This window comes from Thermobia domestica, chromosome 2, assembly GCF_964235325.1.
Source record: "Thermobia domestica chromosome 2, izTheDome1.hap1.1, whole genome shotgun sequence".
Taxonomy (NCBI): Eukaryota; Metazoa; Arthropoda; class Insecta; order Zygentoma; family Lepismatidae; genus Thermobia; species Thermobia domestica.
The window spans coordinates 192,605,329-192,629,764 of record NC_137455.1 but is presented as its reverse complement, the minus strand read 5'-3'; the positions used below and the strand labels follow the sequence as shown (position 1 = coordinate 192,629,764).

The window sequence follows — 24,436 nt, the reverse complement described above, 5'->3', positions numbered from 1 at the left end:
CTTTGCCGCTTTGTTTCAGGATCGTACTTAAATATCCAGGATTCATAACCTGTGATAACACAATTGAAGAATTCTTGGTCATTGGCAATCCTCTCAAGATCAACGCACACGCTTTTTCGATTGTCCTTCTGTTCAGTTGTGAGGTTTTTCGGTGCCATTTTGGCACAAATCTTTCGCATGTTCAAATCGTCTGTCAAAATTTGATGTACGGTGAAAGTGTTTAAATTTAACTGTTCACTCATCATCCTTATTGTTAAACGACGGTCTGATCTCACAAGAGCCCTCACACGTTCAACGTTTTTGTCAGGTTTTGAAGCTGGTCTTCCTGAACGAGGTTCATCTTCAACGTGTTCTCGGCCTTCCAAAAATGATTTGTGCCAGCGGAAAACTTGTGCTCTTGATAAGCAATGTTCCCCATAGGCCTGTTTCAACTTTTCAAAAGTCACACTCGCGGATTCACCAAGTTAACAAAAACTTTATTGCACAACGATGCTCTAAATTCCGATTCTCCATTTCTGTAACACACAACAAAAACACAACTTCAGTAATGGCGCTGTCAAAAATAATGTATTAGCTGTACAAAGTTGTAACTCAGACTGAGGAAGTGGAAGGGATAAACAAACCGGTCTAGCACAGGCCGGTAGACACAATGTTGCCAGATCGCCCGCCGTGTTGCCAGTCTCATTACTTTTCTCACACACCTTGTATTTTATTATTGCACGAAAACGTAACCACCTTGAATAATTAGGTGAAAAAAATGAGGTACTTCTAAACATTTGTTTATTTAATAGCGCTTCCAGATATAGTCTGTGAGTCTAGTTTGCAATGAAATCTTCAACAATCAGCAATAATAACATCATGTAACTAAATTTCATACATAGCTTCATTAACAAAAATAAATAACAGAGCCACATATAATTCTGTAGTTAGTTTCATTTTATTTGTTTCCATGAAACTGCGTTCATTCAATATTGTTACATCTATACGGCGTCAGGGGTAGCAGGAAAATAACCCTTTACGCACCACACGCCACACAGTTTCTTTAAATTTATTAATTGGGTATACCGAATATAAGAAAATAAAAACTAAAGTTCTTAAATCTACACAAAATAAATTTCAAGAACACATTCCATTATCCATCACATATAACAACAGCTCGACTAACAAACTATGTACAGGCGTTTTTCTTCTAATATAGTGTTAGACCTCTACCACAATAAGCTTAAACTCATTAAAGTTACCATATCTAAAATACCAACTTATCACTCTCTCTTCAAATTGCATAAGCTCACAACATTTCACACAATTTTTTCTTATTTATAGCTTCTATTCATAAAATTTCTGTTGGAGTTCAATTTTCGATTATTGAGTTTATATAGTTCTGATTCCACGTTTAGCTGTAGTTTACGTTTGATATAATCCCATTGCTAAAAGGGACGTTAAACTATTTTTCTTTTTCTATTTGTTTTCTTACTTTCAAGTTTTGAAAGTACTTGAATACTTGTGTAAATGAATTATCTGATCCTCATTCTATGAGGCATGAAATCATAAGGATAAATTTGCTTAAAATTAAGATTAAGATTTGAAAATGGGAACCGTAAATTAAAGGAAAATAAGAAACGGCTCTGATACTTCATCATAAGTAAAACTATAACAATACTTACCAATTTAGAGCTAGTGACCATAATTAGATATTCAAGTTGCTAAAAGAAATAAATGACGAGCTTATTTATAAGCCACTTTCATTAAATAATTGCTTGATTTGTTCTAATTTTCTGTAATTCCAGGAAGAGCAGGGCGTTGTCCATGGCAACATAAGATGTAGAAAGTTGTTAGTAGCAGCTCATAATGATAGTACCTTTCGAGTTCAACTGTGTGATCCTGGGTTGCATGTTTATACTCCATACGAGTAAGTGTAATAATTTTTGTAGTGTCATATAATGCATTTTGAAAGAGCTGGGAAGAGAGACTTTTCTTACCAGCCTCGTACTGTATTTCAACCATGTAAAGTGCAGAATAGAGAATAACTGGCAGACAGCCTTTTATTACATGCTGGAGCCTTTGGAAAAGTACTTTATAATGTTTTGAAAAATTCCTGTGCTACTCTTCGTAAAACAAGATATGTCAAATAAATACAAAGTAAATTCGCTGTATAAAAAAGTTTTTTTATTTTTTTGTTTTATTCCTGTCAGTGTTATTGACCATTGCTATCGACACTAATCTCATTTAAATTTATTGTGACTATTTTTAAAAAGTAAACTCAATATACTTGTAAAAATATATATGTATCTGTGTACTATTAAAAGAACTGTTGTTAAACATAGTAGATAAAGAAAATATTTTAATTCGTTTAACTGAAAAGTCAAATGTTTGAAGGCTATCGACGCTTGAAGTTCGTAGAAATTGAATTGTGTAATTAGTTATGTTTAGATGATATGTATATGATTTTTTTTTTTTTTTTCATTCATTGTAAAATACAAATGTATTTGGGAAGTATGGAAGAAATTCTGGTTGAAGTTTAAATTACTGTTCTTAACTGTTTATTTTCATCTGCTTTTTCAGAATACATTGGATTCCTGTGGAATATTTTCTTGATTTCAATTTGGTGAAAACATCTGTTGCAGCTGATGTATGGGCATTTGGAACAACATTATGGGAAATATTTTCATACGGTGAAGCACCTCCTGAAAGTAGTGATATAGAGATGATGAAGAAGGTATAGTTTCCGTTTAGTACAGGCTATATTGAATAATATTACCTAACAAGTTACTTAAGAAAGTTCTAAATACAATAATGTGTCCAGTTTACGCTTGCAAGCGTAATTGCGGAATGTACATAAAATTCGGAACGAAGATGGCCAGAGCGTAGAGATGCCGCCCCAGCAGTGGCGTGGTGGGAACACCTCAGTCAAAATATCCGCTGAAGCAAAACGCTAACCATTTACCTATTAGATATCAATTGTGGAGTAGCAAGTAACATATTCACTATAGTGGTATTCGGCGTACCGTAGTTAATTAATATACCAGTATGTCATAGGTGTATTGAATTGAAAATGTCATTATTCATGATGGGAGGTTCGGATTTGGCTGCTTTATCACCTAAGCTAATAAGTAAGTACATTAAAGAAGTTTTTACATATGAACACAGAAAATCTCGTATGTACACAAACACGATAAAAATATATAGTGTGTAGTTATCTACAGAGCGAAGTATATGTACACATGTCTTACCATAAATACTATCCTAACATTTGACGGTGACTACTTCCACCCGTACAAGCAAGTGACGTCAAGAGCGGTATCGTGAAGTGTGAGTCATTGCTGGATTAACTGAAGAAGTGTAAAGGTGTCAGTTGTAACTGTTCAAGATGAAATGGGCCGAGTATGACAATCGTGTAGCCGCGATAACGTTGCACAAGGTTCAGATCACTAGGAAAGATTTTCAAAATCCTCCAGAAGCTGCAGATTAGTAAAATATTCGTGGGATGTGAGCTACGTGGAAACAACGGAGCTCCAGTTCTGTGAAAAGGAACTCAAAACGTCAGCCAACGTGTACCAGGAGACAGCGCTTGAGAGACTAGTCAAGAATCTCACCAACACCCTCTTCCATGGGCAGAACTGGAGCTTTCAGTAGAACTCAGCCCCAGCACACAAGGCACGGACAACCCAACAGTGACTGGAGGCAATGTTCCGGACTTTATTTTCACTTCAGATTGCAAGTGCAGACCTAAACCCTTTGGACTGCAAATGGTGGTCAAAGCTTCAGGAGATCGCTTGCAACAAAAGACATCCAAATATTGAAAGTTCAAAGCGGTCTCTTCGGAAGGCAGCTGCAGATTTTCCAGATGATGTGTTGCGTAATGCAATTGATGAGTGGCCACAAAGACTTAAGGACTGTGTGCATGCTGATGGCGGCCATTTTGAATAATTATTTGTGATTTTGGTTCAGAATGCATCTATGTAACTCATGTTGTTAGGATATTAAAATTTATCGAGTCAACAGTGACTGGAGCCATTCTCGAGCCATTTTGTGTTAATGTACTTAAATTTAGGGACAGTATGTATAAGACTAGGTGTATATACAGGGTGAATCTGAAAGATGAGTACAAACTCCGGGAGGTGATTCGTGACATCAAAAGTAGACAAAAAGTTTTCTTGCATGTTGTCGAATTCTACGTTGTGTACGAGTGACATGGGTGATAACTTGAAGTCGACAATCGAGTCATCTCTGTCTGTGCAACTGCCTAATATACCATTTTGCTGATGTTCATAGCCACATTTAACTAGTTTTGATGTCATGAATCACTTCCCTCAGTTTGTGCATATTTTTCTGTTCTGTTTCAATGGTTAGGATTCGATTGTCGATTCCAAGTTGGCATCCCTGTCACTCGTACACGCCGCGGAATTCGACAACATGCAAGAAAACGTTTTGCCTTCTTTTGATGTCAGGAATCACCTCCCGGAGTTTGTGGACATCTTTCAGGTTTACCCATGTATATATATCAAAATCAAGATAAAAGAAGAATAAAATGATTTTATGAATAAGTTAATACTTCAAAACTGTGTAGTACGTATAAAAGTGGTGTACTTGCTGCAGTCCAAGGCGTAAGTGCTCAAGTTAAGTTATTGTTGAGAGAAGTTAGTGTTTCTTCTGCTTTCTCTTATGTTGGGAGGCAGTGACTTACAGGCTTTCACAGCTGTAATAGAAAAGACTTTCAGTCCTTGTCGAATATTTGAGAACTTCGTTGTGTATGAGTGGCATTCATTTTAAAACATCAGCTTAGTTTCAAATAAGGAGGGGAGGGGGAGCAGTTTATAACTTTATGTATAAAGTGGAAATGCAACTACATCTTGACATTATTAGAATTTTGTTCTTATTTAATAAGGATAAAAATATGTTTAGATTTTTGCGTGTCATAGATGAATCTCGTTCAGGCAGTTTAGACTTTTTGAATTGATTATGGTAAGGATTTTTTTGATTGCTGGTTCATATACAGAGCCGCAATAGTCGAATAGCGGAAAAGTAAGATTGTGTACCAAATACGGCTTTATGTTTTTATTCAAGAGTTCATTATATTTATACAGTAATCTAAGAATTCATACCTGTTTATTAATTTCAGTAGATATAAGTTGCTTAAAAGTTAGCCCCTTCTCATCTAGTAATAAGTCCAGAATTTTTACAGTGGGTGAGTAATTTAAAAGCCCGTGTCCAATTGCTATATTAATTTTCTCATAATTTCTCTAGTTCTTATGATAGTGAATATGCATTTGCTTACACTTATTTTCAGAGTTGATAAACATAAGACACAAAATGTTTCTAAATCCTCATTTATAAAGACGGCACTGTGTGATGCGTGCTTTGGAGACATGGATAAACAGAGTTGTGTGTTGTCTGCATATGGATGTATATTACCATGCAACTTCGGTACATCTGTTATATACTGTATAGACAAAATAGCAGGAGTCCTAGTATTGATCCATGTTGAACTCTTCTTTGCAGACTGATTGGGTTTGGTACTGCATAATTTGGATATCTCAATATCATTCTTTAGGGTTAAAGTTATAATATGTAATTTTAGCTAAGAGTAAGTCATAAGAAACTGTATCAAATGCTCTTGTAAGATTCGATAATACCAGAAATGATATCTAGTTGTTATCTATTGCTCGAAAAATATCTTCGATGATATTGAAGTAGGACAGCAGTAATCCTTCGTAAATTACGAAAGCCTGATTGACTAATTTTATTTCTTTTTGTAGTACTACCTTCGTGGGAACAAACTTCCTCTTCCGTCTGGTTGTCCCGTAGATGTGTATAGAATAATGCTTGAATGCTGGGACAATGACTGTCACAGAAGGAAGAAACCACAAGCCATTATGAGAGACATAAATCAGATTCTTTACCAAGGTAAGACAAGTAAATAACAATATAGTTGAATAAACTTTGTTTCAATGTAAATAAAACTATTAAATAGTAAATAAAATAAAACTTTCTTACCTTGTGTTTGCATAAATATAGACTAGTCCAATATTTCATCTTCTTTTACTGTGGCCGTCCTCAGGACAGTATCTTCTACTTACAGATAAGTGCAAGTATTCTAAATATTCATAATTTCTTGTTTTCCTTGTTTATCTAATTTTAATTTATAGGAAAACAGCATATAAATTATAATTACCTCTCTTAGGACATGCTAGTCTATTTTGAAAGATACTACACAGAGGATGGCAGCAGTAAGGAAAGAAGTTGAAATGTTGAACAAGTTAATAATCACTCAAATACAACGTAACAAATCTTTATTTTGTTTGTATAGTGCAATTTGGGTGAAAGGAAATCTGTTACATTTGTTTTAGTACATAAATACTTTAAAAGCATTATAAATGCGCAAGTTGCCAGTTATGTTGATCTGCAGTCAGTAACGTTTTAAATAGTAGTTGTCACTGCTTTCTTAAGAATGAAATGTTTCTTGAATATATATCTAAATATGAAAGAAAAGAATCGCTGTATGTTAGGTAAGGATATTGATGTATTTGTCAACGTTTCTGCTTTTATGTGAGAGACAAGTATTCTCTATATCAGCGTTTCCCAACCGATGTGCCGCGAATGGGCCGGTGGTGTGCCGCGAGAAAATCGAAATAAAATTATTAATTCTATAGCAATCAAATTGCAAGACAAAGGAGAAAATTTGTATTTCATATTATTATGAACCTCTACTATGAATCTACAATTTTAAGTTTCGTACTGTGTTACTTTTCTGAACATTTTTAATGTTGAAAAAAAGTATTTATTATCATTATTGCTTCTTTATTGTTGCAGACTATTTCATAACTTGAAATTTTAAAATATCATTCAATCGTTTCGACAAAACGAACATGCATACAAATTAACTAATTGTGTTTTAAAAGTAAAAGAGATTTGTTTGTTCGTTCGTTATTTAATGATCTTCCTTCTTAGTGAAAGGTTGGATACAGTTTTCGAAAAAGAAGGTGTACTTTTAAAAACCTCATTCCTGTATCTCATTGCAATTGTCTTCGGTTTTTAAATTAGAATGAAAAATAAGCATAATTATTTACCACGGAGAAAAAACAGTGATCGAGATTTCTTCTCGGTGAGAAGGAGATCAGTAATCACAGAAAAGAATTACCATGGTATTTTATATTTACAAATAATGTCTATATGAGTGTGTCGCGAGAATTCAAGTTACACCTGTAGTGTGCCGCAAGTTGAAAAAGGTTGGGAAACGCTGCTCTATATGCTATAAGTTGAATTACTGAGTTTAAGGTTTCCACCATTTTGTCTCGAGTAATTTGTTCCTTTGTACACTTACTGAAATATTTTAATCGTGCTATTCAAATCTGTTTACAGTTTGTATCTATAACACTGGCTTACAGTGGTTTTGGTGCCGGGTGTTTCATAGCTGATTTGAAGTAGAATTGGGACGCTGAATCCAAATATGGCGTTAGTTTTCCCCTAACAGCTTTAGTTTTTAAGATATAGGAATTGCAAGACTGACCTGCTACAACGTTGAAAATTGCATAGGTGCTGTTTTACTGTAAGTGAAAAGAAAACTATGACATTTAAATCTGTTATTTGGAACACTTTGAAAATAATGAAAACCATATAAACACAAACATCAAGTACATAATAACTCTGTAACTACATTTTATAATAGTTTTTATGAATAAAAAATCAAATAATTTGTTCAAAACGATCTATTCAACACTTCGGAAGCTTCGTTTTCGTGACATCCTTGAATGTTTCTTTGCACAGTCTCTTTTTAGGTTCCAGCAGTAATCTGCCATCATATGGGTATCCCATCTTCCTTGGTAGCGGTCCTCCATTGTTTTAATATCTTGGTGAAATCTTTCACCTTGTTCTTCACTCAGACTACCTACGTTGTCTGGGAAACGGTCCAAATGGCTGTGCAGGTAATGAATTTTGATACTCATATTACATCCAAGTTTTTGGAATGCATTAAGCATCTGGTTCACTAGCTCAACATAGTTATCAGCTTTATTATTGCCAAGGAAATTCTTGATAACTTCTACAAATGAGGTCCAAGCTCTACGTTCAGTCTCATTCATGGACTCCACGAAAGCCGGATCTTTCATGAGTTGTCTTATTTGGGGACCATCAAATATTCCAGCTTTTAATTTTTCTGTGCTGATCTGAGGTAGCTTGTTTCCCATGTAAGCAAAGCACGGCCCGTCCTTATTTAGCGCCTTTACAAACTGCTTCATCAAACCGAGCTTGAGATGTAGAGGTGGCAAAACGATTTTGTCACACTCAACAATAGGCATGTTAATAATATTTTTCTTACCAACAACCATGTCGTCTCTCTGCGGCCTTTCTTTTTTTGACCAATGGTTTGCTTTGTCTCTGCTATCCCACAGACATAGAAAACAAGGATATTTTGTGTAGCCACTTTGCTGTCCAAGAAGAAAGTTCACCATCTTTAAATCCACACAAATCACCCACTGATGGTCCTGATATTTAATTTTTTCCATAACCAAAGCAATTGCTTCATATTCATCTTTCAGTCGTGTTGAATGAGCGATTGGAATTGAGCCATATTTATTGCCATTGTGTAGAAGGACGCATTTTAAACTTCGCTTGGAGCTATCAATAAACAGGCGCCAATCATCTGGATTGTATTCTGGAAGACCCATGTGTTCTAGGAGACCTCTAACATCGTGACAGAATACGAGATTTGTGTCTTCAGTGAAAAATGGTAAAAACTCCTTTTCCCTTGTTCGGTAGAATGTGATTTTAGTTCCTTGTTCTAGTACGTTTTTCTCCTTCAATCTGGAAGCAAGTAATTCAGACGATTCTTTTGAAAGATTAAGGTCCCTAACTAGATCATTTAGCTCATCTTGATTAAACTGTTGAGGAATTGTTGACATTCCCTCATAATCACTGTCACTTCCATCATCCATGTCACAAGAATGTTCACTACGTTCGTTTTCAGTCTCACAAAGCTCTGGCAAGTGGTGAAACGTTGGGATTGGTATTTCATCGGAATGAACAACTGGACGTCTTGCTGAAGGCAGATCAGGATATGTCCACTTGTTCCGGTTATTTCTATTCATACCCGTAACATTTACCAGGCAGAAATAACAGTCATCAACATGGTTTGTGGGTTCCCTCCAAACCATTGGAACACCAAACTTAAGACTTTTTCTTTTTCCAGTTGTCCACTGTCGCAAGTGTTCAGTACACATTTTACACACAATATGTGGAGCCCACGTTTTATCTTGGTCCCCTAGGCGTACACCAAAATATGCATGATATGCTTTTTTTACAAAGTCACTGATATGTTTTCTATTGTCTTTAAATGTGTACTCACCACATATGTAGCAAAACACATCAGGATGGTTAACACAACTTCTTCGACTTGAACTCATTTTATGTTCAGGCCACTAACACGGATGTTAAATATAAAGCCTTAGTATACGCGATACAAGTTATGATTTCAGAACAAAACTCACATGTTCCAACATGTCACTCCACCTGCAAGACAACAACTACGATCCACTAGCCAAGTAGAATACCAATGCAATCTAGTGAACGTTCCTGGAACTACTATATGACTAGTTTCCGTTTAGTACCGACAGATAGCAGCACTAATGAGAAAAGAGCGCCGTTCTTCCAAATATAAATCTCTATAGAGCACAGTAGGATTTATTTGAGTTGCAGAGTTTATAAGATCATATTCAAACTTGTTATTACGAGAATATTTGTATTTCTTTTGCTTATTTTGTATACTATTGCAAGAAGCATGCAGAAATAGTGGTTACATCATTTATAATTTACATATTTATTTTGGATTGTAATATTTCTTCCACATACATTGTAACGTAAATAACACTACTGGTACAGTAGCCTGTATCTACCAAAGTAGAGCTGATAGAAAAAAACTGCTTACATTATTGGATTCAGCGCCCCACACATAGTTAAAATCAGCTCTAAAATTTTAGGCACCAAGAAAAAATTTTTTTTCTGTAGGCCTGTGTAATGACTTTTATTCTTTTATTTTGTTTTATTTATTTATTTATTAATCAAAATCTCGCTTACTTACAAAAACTGCCCCTATGCTGCCATAGGCTTGTATCATCAAGTAGTTTAAGTACCGCTGAAGAAGCATCGACAAGGGATTTCTTTTAGCGTAGTCGCATGCGAGTAGCTATTTGTTGGTTATTATTGAGGCACTATTTTTAAAACAAATAACATTTGAAATTGTAAATATTAAGGAAATATTTTAAAAATTAGTTATGCTAGAGAAAGATTTTTTTTCCTAAAAATTTCACGTATAAATACACGAATTAAGTATGATAGTTTACTTGCTCAAAGTTCAATTCATGTTGTGTGCTTGTTTATTTATAGTTTTCAATTCGAGACGAACTCATTCGTACGCTACAGCATTTCCTAAAGTTTTCCAGTCCAACAGTGAAAGTGATTTTACAAACAGCAGTGTGACTTTCTCCGAATCTAGTCTGTTTTCTGCTGCTACTGGTAAGTATGCTAACTTCAGTTTCGTAACTACTGCATTTAAGGCAATTTGTAACTGCCAGCACAATTTTTACTATATTATTAGAGTTTAACCGTTGAAGATTTGTACACATATCAATCGATAGATCTGAACAAATCGATATAAATTGAGTGAGTTTAAATCATCATGCGCAGTTTTCGAGAAAATCAACTCGAGAAAACTGTTTTTGTAAACCTAAAACTTGATGCTGTATTATAGCTACTAGAGTTGTTCAATATATAAGTTTCCCTAATCTGTAAAAAAGTAATTTTTAAGATGCATTTGTAAATTATATTATACACATGTGTATCTGTAGGTGGGCCCTTCCTCACCTCTCCATGTAATCCCCATTGAAATTAGGCATTTATCTCATCGTTGCACCAATTTGTCCAAATCCTTTGAAAAAATATCAGAGCTTTGGCTATTTAGCACTCACTTCACATTCTGGCACACTTCTTCGTCACGAGTTGACAGGGGACCAAGTCACTTATTTCGAACCTGAACCCTTCTACAGGTAAACGCAATTCGACATAAGCGACCTGGTCTCTTCTTGAGATAACTCCCACCTTCACTCAACACGCAAACAAGACTCAAAACTGAAGAATTAGGGTGAGAAATGGTTGCCCCACTCTCCATACAACCTCAATTTAGCGCCGAGTTACTTCTATCTTTTTTTCCGGTGTTAAAGTATGCATTGCAAGGTAAATGTTTCAAAACAGACGAAGTGAAGCGGAATGTGAGGAGAGTGCATAGTCAGATACCTGATTTTTTTGCAAAGGGTTCGGGCAAATTGGTGCAGCGGTGAGACAAATGTCTGGCTCCCAATGGGGATTATGTGGAAAGGTAAGTCAGGACCCACCTACACAAGTATGGATAGTTTACAAATGTATTTTGAAAGATAAATATTTTACAGTTTAGGGAAACTTATATATTGAACGATCCACGTGTTAAGATGAAACTGATACTTGATTATGCCCTCATAAAGCTTTATAATATGACAATACACGTTTTGTTTAATGTCCAAGGATGAAACATGTATTAGTCGATAGATGATATCGATTTGATCAAAATAACATGCTTGAGAGTAAATTTAGTGCTTAAATTTTCAAGAAAACCGGAAAAAAGGAATCTTTATGGCATTAAAATGTGTTATATTTGTTGCCGATAATAAATTTTATTCTGCTGGAACATATTTATTTATTTATGTGCCATAAATGTAAAAGATACAATACTCTGTTCAGCAACAGCTATTGTTGTTTTTTTTTCTTCTAACGGTGACATACGTACTACTAAAGGGCGAGGTGTGATCAAAAAATACGGTGAATAATTTTAGTAGAAACAAAGTAATAAGCTTACATGGAATTCGATTTAATTTCCTTCAAACTACTGTCCTTGGCTAGCAATGCACTTATCCCAACGTTGAATCATGACTTTAAGCATTTCTGGAAGGCTTGTTTCAGAAGAGCATTCAGGTTCTCTGTCGTGGCCTTCTCAAAGTCGGGAGTGGTATCAAAACGTTTTCCTTTAACCACGGCCTTGATTTTTGGGAAGAGCCAGAAATCGCATGGTGCTATATCTGGAAAGCACAGTGAATGTGGACAGACAGGAATATTTTTTCGATCTAAAACTCACAGATCAAAAGCAGGATGTGGCACGGCACGTTTTCGTGGTAAAGAAGGAAGCCATTCGCCCGTTTAATCGGCGGTTAAAATGCTTTTCACGGCTTCATACGAGATTCTAGTTCTTCGGAAAGCCCTCGAATAGTCATTTGCCTGTTTGAACAATTTATTTATGCCAAGTTTTGCACGTTTTCGTCTGTTTTTGCATCGAAGAACGTCTCGATCGTTGCTAGTTTTCAACCGACTATTTCCTGCTTTTGAATCGCTCATACCACTTGTAAACAGTCTTCAATGCCACCGCTTCATCGCGTACACTGATTTTGTCATTTCGTGAGCTTCTGTGGCGCTGTTTTCCAGCTTAGAACAAAACTTAATGTTGGTGCAGTACAGACACTCTTGACACGTGCTTACTCGTGTGCCTCTTGAAGCCAACTAACATGTCACAACTCGTTCGAGCTCGATATTGACCATACCAAAGGTTTAGGCTACCAGGCTTACTAGTTAAAATGTATACAACATTGTTAGATGGCATTGTACTTCTTGATTACACCTTGTAGTATAAAAATATGGCCTGGCCTATTAGCTTAGAGAGAATATGACTTTACTTTAGTCATTGTATTTTTACATATTTTTCTCAGCAGAAGACAGCTACAAGTTACGTAATACAAGAATGAATTTGGAAAAACAAATTAAATATAATATGCAAGCTTACCATGACAACTACGAAAAAATTATATAATCAAACCAATATGTTTCAAGTTCTCACCTTACTAATCATTAGAGGTATATATATATAATATTACTGACGGATAGAAATTACATTAAGAGTTATTTAATGTAAGGACTTAGAGAAGTTTTAATCTAAATAATTTCATCATTACGCGTAAGTAGTTTATGATCAATGTTGAACACGTAACTACTTTTGTGTTAATTGGACGTATTAATTTATTCTTATCGTAGATGTTACTACATTGGACGGAGAGAAAACTGAGACTGTTTCAGTAGTAGACAAACCTCAGAAGCCATTAGTTGTACCTATTGGCTTGAAATCCATCCCATTCGTTAATGACACTTCCTCCGCTTTTAGTGCTGGAAGTAACTTGGAGACTGCCTGGCTTCTAGGGGACTCTCAGGTAAGAACTTTGTTACATATAATCATCCAGAAGAAATAACTGATAAAGGTGAGATGCTGTTATGAAATTTATATTGTGAGAACTCTGTAAGTTGGAATGTAATTACAAAAAGAAAAATGTAGTTCACTTATTACATCAATAATATAAACAAATCTCAAGTAAAAATAAAGTGATATCAAATTGCATAATGATGTTTGTTGTTATTTGTTTTAATTTTTCTACTAGACTGTGAGAAGGGAAATCAGTTTGGCATTCATTATGTCTCACCAACGTGGAAATCAGTAATTCTGTAATAACACTCAAGAAACGTTTCGAACTGCAGCGGTTGTGTATTATTTCATTGAAATGTAAGATTGTGCTGTAAATTAACCATTCTACAAATTCTGAACTCCCTTCAAACTATAAAAAGTAACTAAAAGTTTTGTTTTGAAACGTTATACAGGCTTTGTTCTAGAAGTAATGCGTCACATTTTCTGACCCTGCTATCCATCGCAGAGCGTTCCCTCCAGATGGGTTGTGTAATTGGGGGCTTGGGAACATAGTGCACCGCGCGGCAGTTGGCTCTGAGCTCCCGGAGCGTCAGGGCGCGAAATAGAGTGAACCGCCGTTTGAAAGTGCCGTCGAATATGCGATGGAGAAATCCCTGATGTAGCGATACACTATCAAATTTTGTGGCAAACTGGGCAAGACCCCAGGCGACATATCGGATGGTTCAAGAGGTCTTCGATGATAACTCTTTGATCAAATCCCAGTCAGACAGGTGGCACAAGATGTTCAGAGAAAGCTAGGAGAACGTCACCAATGAAGCCCGCTCTGATCACTCTGCAACATCGCGTGGTGACAACACTGGCCAGAGTGTACGAATTACTGAATTCTGATCAAAGAATGAGTGTTCGGTTGTTAGGTAACACACTAAACACTTCGATAATGGCAAAAATGGGCAAATTGAAAATCGAAGTGATGGCCATTGTCTCTTTTATGCTAAAAGAGTGGTTTATTCTTTGTTTGTACTACCTGGGCAGACCGTCAACATCAAATTTTACGCGGAAGTCTTCGAAAGACTGAAACAAAGGATCAGCTGCGTCAGGAGCAAGATCAGAGATTCGTGGAAGCTTCACCATGACACCGTGGAAGCTTCAGACACGCCGTCTTTGTTGTGCGCGACTACCTGACGCGTATCATGATTACAACGGTTCCACAACCGCCCTACAGTTCCGACCTGGCCTCATCAGATTTCTTTCTGTTTCCAAAGGTAAAATAAATTCCTGAAAGGACGTCATTTGGACATCATTGACAACATCAAAACGACTTCGACGAGACATTTAAAGGACATAACCGTTGAGGACTTCCAGGAACCATACAACGCATGGAAATCTCATTGTCAAAAATATATTGACGCAGGAGAGTCATATTTTGAAGACTTTTAAGTGATTGAACCAATCTGATCAATAAACACTGAAAAAAAAGTTACGCATTACTGCTGAGACAAACCCTGTAACTGGAGCGGACACCATTTTTGTAGTCATTTTACTAAAGTGAAGCTACAACCTTTATGTAATGTGTTGCAAACCTTACCTATGTTTATCATATTCTTAATGGTTCGAAATATCAAATTATTGTAAACAGCATTATGATTGTCTTGTCCATTGGAAACCATCTTACTCCTTAGTTATTATGATACTTATCTCAACACTTTTTCGATATATTTAATCCAAATACGTCATATCATGGTCATAATATCTGACACGAAGTTACTTTAGATATGCACAGCCCAGTTTATCTCAGTTGCTTTATTATTGTCGTAGAGTCCTTCTAAATTTGGATACTTGAAGTAGCCTTAATTGGCAACACTGAATAAAAAAGTGTGGTATTTTAATGTTTTATTTACGTGTAAATTTGAAATATGCAATAATCTGACAAGCCCATTTGAAGAAATAGAACTATAAGATAAGGTTATATTGTCGAGTATGTCAAACTAGTTTTCCCTTCTTATATTTGCTTGGTACAAAGTTTCAGTTTTACCTGTCAATTAGTTAGAAGGAGGGGTCACTTTTAAGTGGTTCACCAAGTGCATATATATATATATATATATATATATATATATATATATATATATATATATATATATATATATATATATATATAATTTGCTTATGCACTGTATCCAGTGCCGGACTGGCCACGTTCTTGGCTACTTTGCGATCTCCCGAGAGCCCCGCAGGGAACACGAGGTGCAGGACCTGTAGGCTTTGATCGAATTTTTGCGATCGCGAAAATTCGATAAGTTGAAAATTGTTAAAACGACTAAGATCTACAATAAGTTAAACCATTTGTCTCCTTTACTTTTTGTGTTTACAGAAAAAGATTTCCAGAGGGTAGACAAAGAAAAAATAATTGATATGATTGTCTCATCAAGTGAAGAACTGCGTGAGAAACTGTCGAAGTAAGTCAAGTAACTTCACGATTACGTTTGATTGTCTCAGTATTATTGTAACTTTTTCGCCATCTGTTTTGTACTACATATTTATTCAATACAGAAAATATGGTTTTGTCACTTATCATGTTTTACAACTAACATGTGCTATTTATGATGACGTATATGATAGTTTGAACCTCTTTTTAAGAAGCAGATTCTGCTGAAAACAAAGTTAAAAGTTAAAATGCAGTGATAGCTTATTTTGTATTAACTTAACAAATACAAAATTGTGGGTAGTGTGGATTTTTGTGTAAATATTCTTTCGATTGTATTTAATAGAGCGTATAAATTTAACATTTTCTTTTAGGATTCTAGTGGAAGAGAAGGTGCTATGTCACCTGCTGATATTTCTGCTATTCTCTCTAATCTAAATATCACAAGCTCTGCTACGTCCATAGATAGTGTCACTTCAATGCAGGAAATCTTTGAACTTGATGAATCCAATGTTACTTTGGGACCAAAACTGGGACAGGTGTGTATATGAAATAACAGGGAGAAACAGAGATTAAATGGTAATCGATATTTTGAAGATAATTTGTTCAGCTGAACACACTTAGTGTGTATGCCCAGTTGAACAGTGAGAGGTTAAAACTCTTGCTAATGTAAAATTCTTCCTTTCAAATTTCCTCCCTTTATTTTCAAGCAGTTTTAGTTGTGAAATTATAAATAGTAATTGAATTGAAAGTTTTTTAAGAATACATTTATAAAAGTTCTCAGAGGGCAGCACAATTTTATAAAAACATAATCAAAATTACATTTAAAAATCTGTAATAGTATATTGCAGTTGCTTAAAAAGAATTTCAAGTAATTGAGTGATAAGTTAAAAGTTATGCAATCTTATAAATTATTGGTTATAAAAGCACTCTTACAAATGTTTTTCAATGATTAGCACCATTGTGCAGTTAAGTGTTTACAAGAGGAGGAGAAGGGAAATTAAAAAAAGTCGAAAAAGGAGTTGTTCAAATACAAGTAATTTACCTCATCCTGTTCACATGAGTACATATAATAAGTACAAGATGACATTTTGAAAGGAGATAAGAGCTACATGTTGATTACTCTGAACTACCGATGCAGGCAACTGTGTTTACTGAACTGAAATAGTACATTACGATTTTAGGAACAGTTAATAATTATTTCGTTAGCAAAGTAATTAACAATATTAAAGTAATTACGAAAGTTATTGTCTGGCGTTGAAAAGAATTAAACTTTCGCACCTGAGTTTTGGAAGTGTTCTGAGAGAACATGTAAATAATTTTGTATATAAATTGATACACTGAGGATAGATTGAAAGTATTTGTATTGGCATATTGATAATGATTGCACAACGAAGCCATATGTGAAACAAATGAAAGTAAAATATTTCTGGGGAGCTATAAATATTACAAAGAATACAACTACGATATATTATATTATATTATATTAGAAAAACACCGGTAATAAAATACACTATAAACCGTGTTTCCTTCATCAGTAGTAACTTTAAGAAAACCAATAATGCTAATATGAAACAATGACCATTTTGAGAGGAATATCATCATCATATGTATTCTGCCATTGGCAGGTCGCTTGCTGCAACTAAGAAGCTTTTATGTTCCACGGTCTTCCGCTAACCCTTTTCGTCTTCACGTACCATTTCTCTGTTTTGATATCGTCCATTAATTATAGTCTCCTTCGCTCCCTTCCTCTCTTTCCTGCTACCATACTCTCTAGCACGTCCATTAATACAGTTCCTTCTTGGCCAATGTCCCAATCAGTTTCTCTTTCTCTTCTTAATAATATGTAAAATTGTTCTTTTCTCCTTCACCATTTCTAACATCCTCTCATTCGTTTTCCCCTCGACTCAGCTAATTCTCTCTATTCTTCTCCATACCCACATTTCGAAAATTTGAGAGGAATATACGAGAAAGGAAATATAGAAATGTATAGAAGAAACAAGAGCTGTTTACAAAAGAAATGGGAAATTTGATCATGTTTGGTCTGGTATTCATTATTTATGCAAAATAATTAATCACTTACTGTGCGGAGTTGATTCTTATTGACCGACTGGGAACTCAGTGAGCGCATTTGATTATTGTTTTGATAGGCTAGAATTGCAGATAGGGATTCAGTAACTGGCCTTTTTGGCTAAGTTCCCAAGACTCATGTTTAAGTAGGATTTTTTAGGAACTTAGGCAAAAATACATCCTAGTTACTGAATTGTCTGTGGTTCTACCCAACTAAAAATGTCAAATAAATCATTTTCTGCTATTGCAGCCAGTGAAGTCAATGATAGCTACGTGATTCTGATCATAAGGATCAATTCCATTTAGCAAAACATTAGTAACTTCACACAAACAATTGAAAATCGCAACATACTGTACCAAATATGTGTTTCTTTTGTAAATAATTCTTTTTTCTTTCTCAATATTACTATATTTTACTTTTCATACATCCGATGTCATATTCTGAAGGTCATTGGACTAAACAACATACACACGTTATTGAAATTGTGTTACAGGATATATATATATATATATATATATATATATATATATATATATATATATATATATATATATATATATATATCAAATACTGCAAATATAGTTAATACAATTGTATTGGAAATAGCATATAAATAAAGCGATATTTTAGAAAACAACGTATTTTTTACTTACGTTAAGCAAAGTTCTTTATAGTCCACTTTTGCAATTTTTGACCTAAAACTCTTACTAATCTTTTTGAGTAACCTTTATACAAATATTAGAAGTAACCAAGAGGAATGTTTTAAGTTGAGATTTTTACAGTCAACCGCGTCGTTCAGGAATGGCGGCCAAAAAACTCAAATATACGTAACATTTAAATTACATATTGGAATTCTTGTTGTTAACCTATCTCGTAGTTAAGTATTGCCACAAAAAAACATTACTTCCGGGAGTATGCGTTACTTTGTAACTGAATTATTAACTTCGTGGTGCTTTATCGACCTTGGTAACGTGAATAAAGCCCAAAACTAAGTACAAACCGTTATGCACCATTTTTATATTAATATTTGAATTTGAATAAAGTGGACAGTTTTCTCGTAATCAGTGTTTAACATAAAATTGGAAAATGTTGAACGTGTACATTTAACGAAACGAGCGTCGATAGTCGTTTTCCGTCTCGTCTACTGCCATTAGTACAAAAGATGGCATATATCTTGAAGCGGATTTTAGTGTTCACAGTGGAATATGAAAGTAACACTTATTAGTTCTACCCGCAAACATTATATTCGTATACGCAGGAATAACAGCGATTGATCGTGTTGTTGAAGAATGGCGGTAATGATCTATACAGTTTGTTTAAAGGCACTACAAATTAAACTATTACGTGTGCGTCACTGTTATGAGCTTCCAGCTTAATTTAGCATTTCAAATGCCACTATTATCTAATATATATAATGTATAAAGACTGAAATAGAGCATTTTCGAATCATTCAAATACTTTAAACTCTTCTCGCGTCCGCTTTTCAAAGACCCTATCAATATATATATATATATATATATATATATATATATATATATATATATATATATATATATATATATATATATATATAACGTAATTCACAGAATAACTATTTATTTTATATAATAAGTGAAAAAACTGAAAGGAAGCATTTTTGAAATGGGATAAATAATTATAACGTGGGATTAATTAAAACCCGTTCGCAGCCCATATATATATATTCACTATCAGTAGACATACTGTTGTAAAGCGTGTACAGAAGAAACATGCATACATGGTGACAGTGTCATGGTATTTGCAGTTCTGAAGAAGTCCCCGTGTCAGTCAGTAACGCAAGTTAATAAAAGCTTTATGAGCAGATGATTAAAACAGAATGTCAACTGAACTAGTGATGACTGAAATTTGTGTTCAGATGAAGTTGAAAATAATCTCTAAATTTTTTCCACAGAATGGTTATCGGTTAAATCGGACTCCTCTTTAACAATGAGAAGCTCTAAAATATATGAATAAGGGACGCGTCTGTAATCACTATCAGTAGTAATAGTAATGTTAGTAATAGTGGTTATAAATGTTAAATAACGGTGGAGTAACTGCAGAAATTTTCAGTTTCAAATTTTAATCCTTTGTCTCCGGGTTTGCCTTCAGTTAAATCTGCCAAACCTAGCCTTCTCGGAACCATTGTTCGATATGAAACAAATGCTTGCTTTATGGAGGGTAAAATACAGTTTACTTAATGAAACACGTGTACTATTACGAACTTTTGAACTATTTTGTTCATTGACATTTCGAGTGCTCGAGTGGAGCATTTGCTCAGAATTGTTAAACTGAACATCTGATTAAGAAAATATTTTTAACGATTACATGAGAGGTTCTTTATTAGTATTTTAGAAACTAATATCAGACAAAGTGAAATGTAATTTTTACAATGAGAAATCAGAAAATATACAATTTCTTTAAAGCAAAATGGTTGAATGTGAGAGTTACTGTTGCTTGTTCTGTTTAAAATAAAACATTCCTTGTGTGTTTCTTCCTGTTGGGCAGGGTTTTTATGGTGAGGTGTACAAGGGAGTTTTGACACATCCCAATGGAAGTCATGAATCAGTGGCCGTAAAGAAGTTAAAGAAAAATGCTGTAGAAGAAGGGCTTCAAGATCTACGACGGGAAATTGACATAATGAAGGTATTATATTTTCTTATAAGCAAATAACTAAGTCCTCTCTTTTAAATGAAAATATCATACTGCTTTTAGGAATTGTTGCTTCTTTTTCTTTTTTGAGATATCATATTTGACTTAAGGATGTAGTACAACCTGTTAAGTTGGCCAAGTGCTTAATTTGGCCATCTGCTTTTTAGGCGTATAAATTCAGCTATATGGTTTCAGTAGTATGTAATTTAAAAGTTGGATATTTTCTATGAATTTAAAGATGGGTAACTTAAAGCAGGCTTCAGCTTATTTTAATACGCAATTGTGATCTCTGACTCAAAGTAACTAAGGAATTCCAATATATATGTCTAGGTTCCAATATAATAATAACCTGCACTTGCAGATTTTAAACTGTAAGACAGGTCTACGAAACAATATTTGTTTTACTGTATATTTGGAAAGGAGGAAATAGAAAATAGCTGGAGAAAAAATTAACGACATCATCATCCTCATTGTCATCATCATCATCATCATTATCATCATTAATAATTCCCAATTATAGCATCCTGCCAGATCTGAGTTTACACGGGACCTCTCCGGCGAGTTACTTCATTTCACCTCTCTTCACACTAGATCAGTGATGTAAATTTTCCGGAAAATTTTCCGATTCATAAAAACATACTCCACTTATCTCTACATCGTTATTTAACTCTAAAATTTATTTCTAGTAAATATTGTTTGAAAGAAGTTTCAGGAAGTGAAAATCTAACGATTCTTCATTTCTGCAAAAATGTTTCAAAATCTTCAATGTAGTCTTCCCTCAGAATTCACCTTTGATCTCACAAAATCATGTTTCGTTAATTTAATACGCGTAAGACGATGTTTTCTCATAGCTTTAAACACAATAAAGTCAAAGGCATTTCTTCTTATTTTCTGTTACAAGATTTGATTTGATTTGAGTTTTGAGTCTAACGTCCTTTCAGCAGCGAGGCTATATGAGACGGGACCTACTGTTTAACGTGGAATCCGAACCACATGAGCTCCCGCCGGGAATCGAACCCGGGTCTCCCACGCCAAAGGCGCTTACGCTAACCGCTTAGCCACGAAGGAGCTTAGGAGTTACAAGAATAACAGTCATAAGGAACTTTTATGTAATTACTTCATTACATAGGCATATATATATACAGAGAGAGAGAGAAACTAGTATAAGTTTGTACTTGCCAACTCGATATATTAAAAAAATTTCCTGTTCCCGAAAGCTAATTGGAAAATTATTTGTTGCTGTCTAAGTTTCCTCTACAGGAATTCAATTTTATAGCTCAATGTGCAGTTAAGTATAGTGGAAAATTTTCCACCTAACATCACTACATATAATATTCAAAATTGTCCGGATTATGAAAAGTTTTTCCATTTGTTTCTACATTGTAATGAAAATTTTCGATCCATGAAAATTCCTTTCACTTGTTTCTACAGAGAAATAAAACTTTCCGAATCATAAATGACCTTCCCCATTTTATTCTTTTTCTTCCACATCCGATTGTATTTCATCCTGGTGTGTTCCTTGGAATTTCTTGTAGCTGTTTCATGTTATACTGTGTAAAGTGACCCGTAGGGTAATCGCTAATTCTTGGCTTTGGTGCGAGTGGTCCTGGGTTCGATTTCCTGTGAGGACACTGTCGAAAAGGGCTTTTTCAGGCTAGCGATAGTGAGTGAGTTTTTTCGTGGATCTTCCTCATTCACATCAGGCAAATGCCGGGATGGTACCTAGCATACAGGTCTCAGGCCGCGTCCTTCCCAATTCATTTCTTTCTTCCTCCTTCCCCGAATAATGTGCTCGCCGAGGAACGTCATTCCTCATACATAACGGATTTAAGGCTGTAGATGCCGTTAGTACCAAGCAATATGTATAAATAAATAAATAAATAATATCATGTGTAGAAACTTCTTAGGTAATCTTTCTTCTTTCATTCTTTGCACCTATCCATATCAGCGTAGCATAGGTATTCTACTCTTACTCAGACACTCTGTTGGTTGACTAAATCTCTGATTATTAAATTCCTTATTGGATCTTTTCTTTTCAGAATCTCATCTCTGTTGCTTGGATTCTGCTCCACTCTGATTTCGTCATTATCTGAAAATACCTTCTTCTAACTTTGGAACTATATATAATTTAAGTCAAAATAATATGTAATTAAAGGAGACACCTTTATTTTAATGACCTGTGTTATAGTTTCAGCAATATATCATTGCCTTCATCAGAATTGTCTGGTGAAGGTAATGATATACAAGGTGCGCCCATAACTTTCCCAAACTTTTACAAAAACAATTAACTCCCTAAACAGTGTTATCATAGTATGACAGCACTGGAAAGCCGTTTATCTTAGCTTCCTGTTAGTGCCTGGGTTGTTGTTTGATGTAGTTTGTATGTCGGTAAGCGTGCAACATATGCATGTAGTGTGAAGCTTTCATACGAAATTGTTGAACGCCAGGTTTCATGACTTGCCCCGATTCACTGAGGAAGTTGTTCCGTACTGCAGTAGCCACCAAAACCTCACATGACTCTTTCCTTTTGGTGTTTTGCTGTTCTGTCAAAAAAATTCGAGGAATTCTGCAAGACAAGCATACACTTCACATTTTCAGGTCTTTGGTTAAAATTAACATAAACATTTTTTTTTTAATCCCAAGCATGGTTAACAGTTGTTGTGTGGCTACGTTTGTATTAACTTTCACCGTGCACGAAATTTCTCCATATGTTCCTCATTTCTTGACATTCAAAGAAGTTCTGACCTTGGATCCCTCAGTATTTTAGCGTCCATGGTTGTACCATTGAAACACCTTGGTTCTTGATAATGATGCATTACCATTCAGTATCCTCATCATCTGCAACGTTTCGGCAAAGATTTATCCAGTTTGCATCTGCATCAAAACAATTTAAGCAGGCATTAATAGTAAGCTTAGACAAAAGTCTTTCCAGTATTTTTATACTGCGATAACATTTTTAAGGAAGTTTACTGTTCTTGTAAAAGCTCGATATCCTCATGGGCGCACGTTGTATAACTGAAACTGCGACACAGGTTATTACAGCAAAGGTATTTGTTTCAGTGAAATTTATTTTCATTTCATTTGTTCGATTATCCGTGTTTTTGCAGCGTTGGTTGTGATTGGGTATAAAGCATGTGTTGTGTAGTAACATTATTACTTTCGTAGATACGTTGCGATCCTGTATCAGATGTTTTATTCTCCCTCATTGGCGTAGTACCCTAGTAATTTTTTTCTCTCATTTCGCTGTCTGTCGTCACTTTCAGACTCAGGTTCATGAAAGTCAATCTACGCTCAGGGTTCTCCCACCAGTTTTATTAGTTTATCTTGTTGATACTTATTTCTTAAAATGGCCAATGCTTCAGTTTTCTCTTTGCTTTTATAGAGACAACATTCACCTGTAGATTTATCCCAAACATCTAGTTCTTTGTACTTCTCTTTTTTTCCCCCAAATCATTACTTCGTCTGCGAATATGAACACGTTTGTAAGTTCGTGGTGGATAACATCGTGTCTCCTTCCACATTCTCATTCCATCAATTCTTTCGTAATCATTCACTTTTAGTAATCATCCGTTAGCCTATATTGCATAACTGTGGGACTTTGGACTAAAAATGTTCATTTCATTTGAACATTTGTGAGCGTTGCTGCGTGTTTTAATGTTCCAGAACAGTTTTGTCTAGGAAGATTGCTATTAGTATTTGCAGATTATTTATTAGTGTTTTATATTACCTATCACAAAGAAATTCAGTGAGATGCACCAGATTAGTCTCTTTGGATGGATACTGCAGTTGGATGAATTTGATTTTAAGGTGATCAGGTTTTATTTCAAAAATACATTTTTTTTTTCGTTTCTTTTTCTTATGAACCAAAGTTATCGTTTTCATCGAATGTACAAGTTGATAAATGTTTTTACGCATCAAAACCTTAGCTCAGGAATGTTCAAGTTCATATTACAAGAAGTGATGAGCGGAAGTTCCTTTGATACCATTGATAATGGCGGAGGTTATCCGTCGAAAT

The 24,436-nt window shown here is 34.8% G+C and overlaps 1 protein-coding gene across 3 annotated transcripts in view; it reads left to right on the top strand.

Moving 5' to 3' along the window:
* hop (tyrosine-protein kinase hopscotch) overlaps positions 1–24,436 on the top strand; it is a 79,550-nt gene that overhangs the window by 37,983 nt on the left and 17,131 nt on the right. For all 3 annotated transcript variants that reach the window (XM_081748359.1, XM_081748360.1, XM_081748361.1), the window contains exons 9-15: positions 1,788–1,909; positions 2,563–2,716; positions 5,757–5,904; positions 10,378–10,506; positions 13,102–13,274; positions 16,058–16,222; positions 20,278–20,415. In XM_081748359.1, coding sequence (XP_081604485.1) covers positions 1,788–1,909; positions 2,563–2,716; positions 5,757–5,904; positions 10,378–10,506; positions 13,102–13,274; positions 16,058–16,222; positions 20,278–20,415 — 1,029 coding nt within the window. The remainder of the gene's footprint in view (positions 1–1,787; positions 1,910–2,562; positions 2,717–5,756; positions 5,905–10,377; positions 10,507–13,101; positions 13,275–16,057; positions 16,223–20,277; positions 20,416–24,436) is intronic.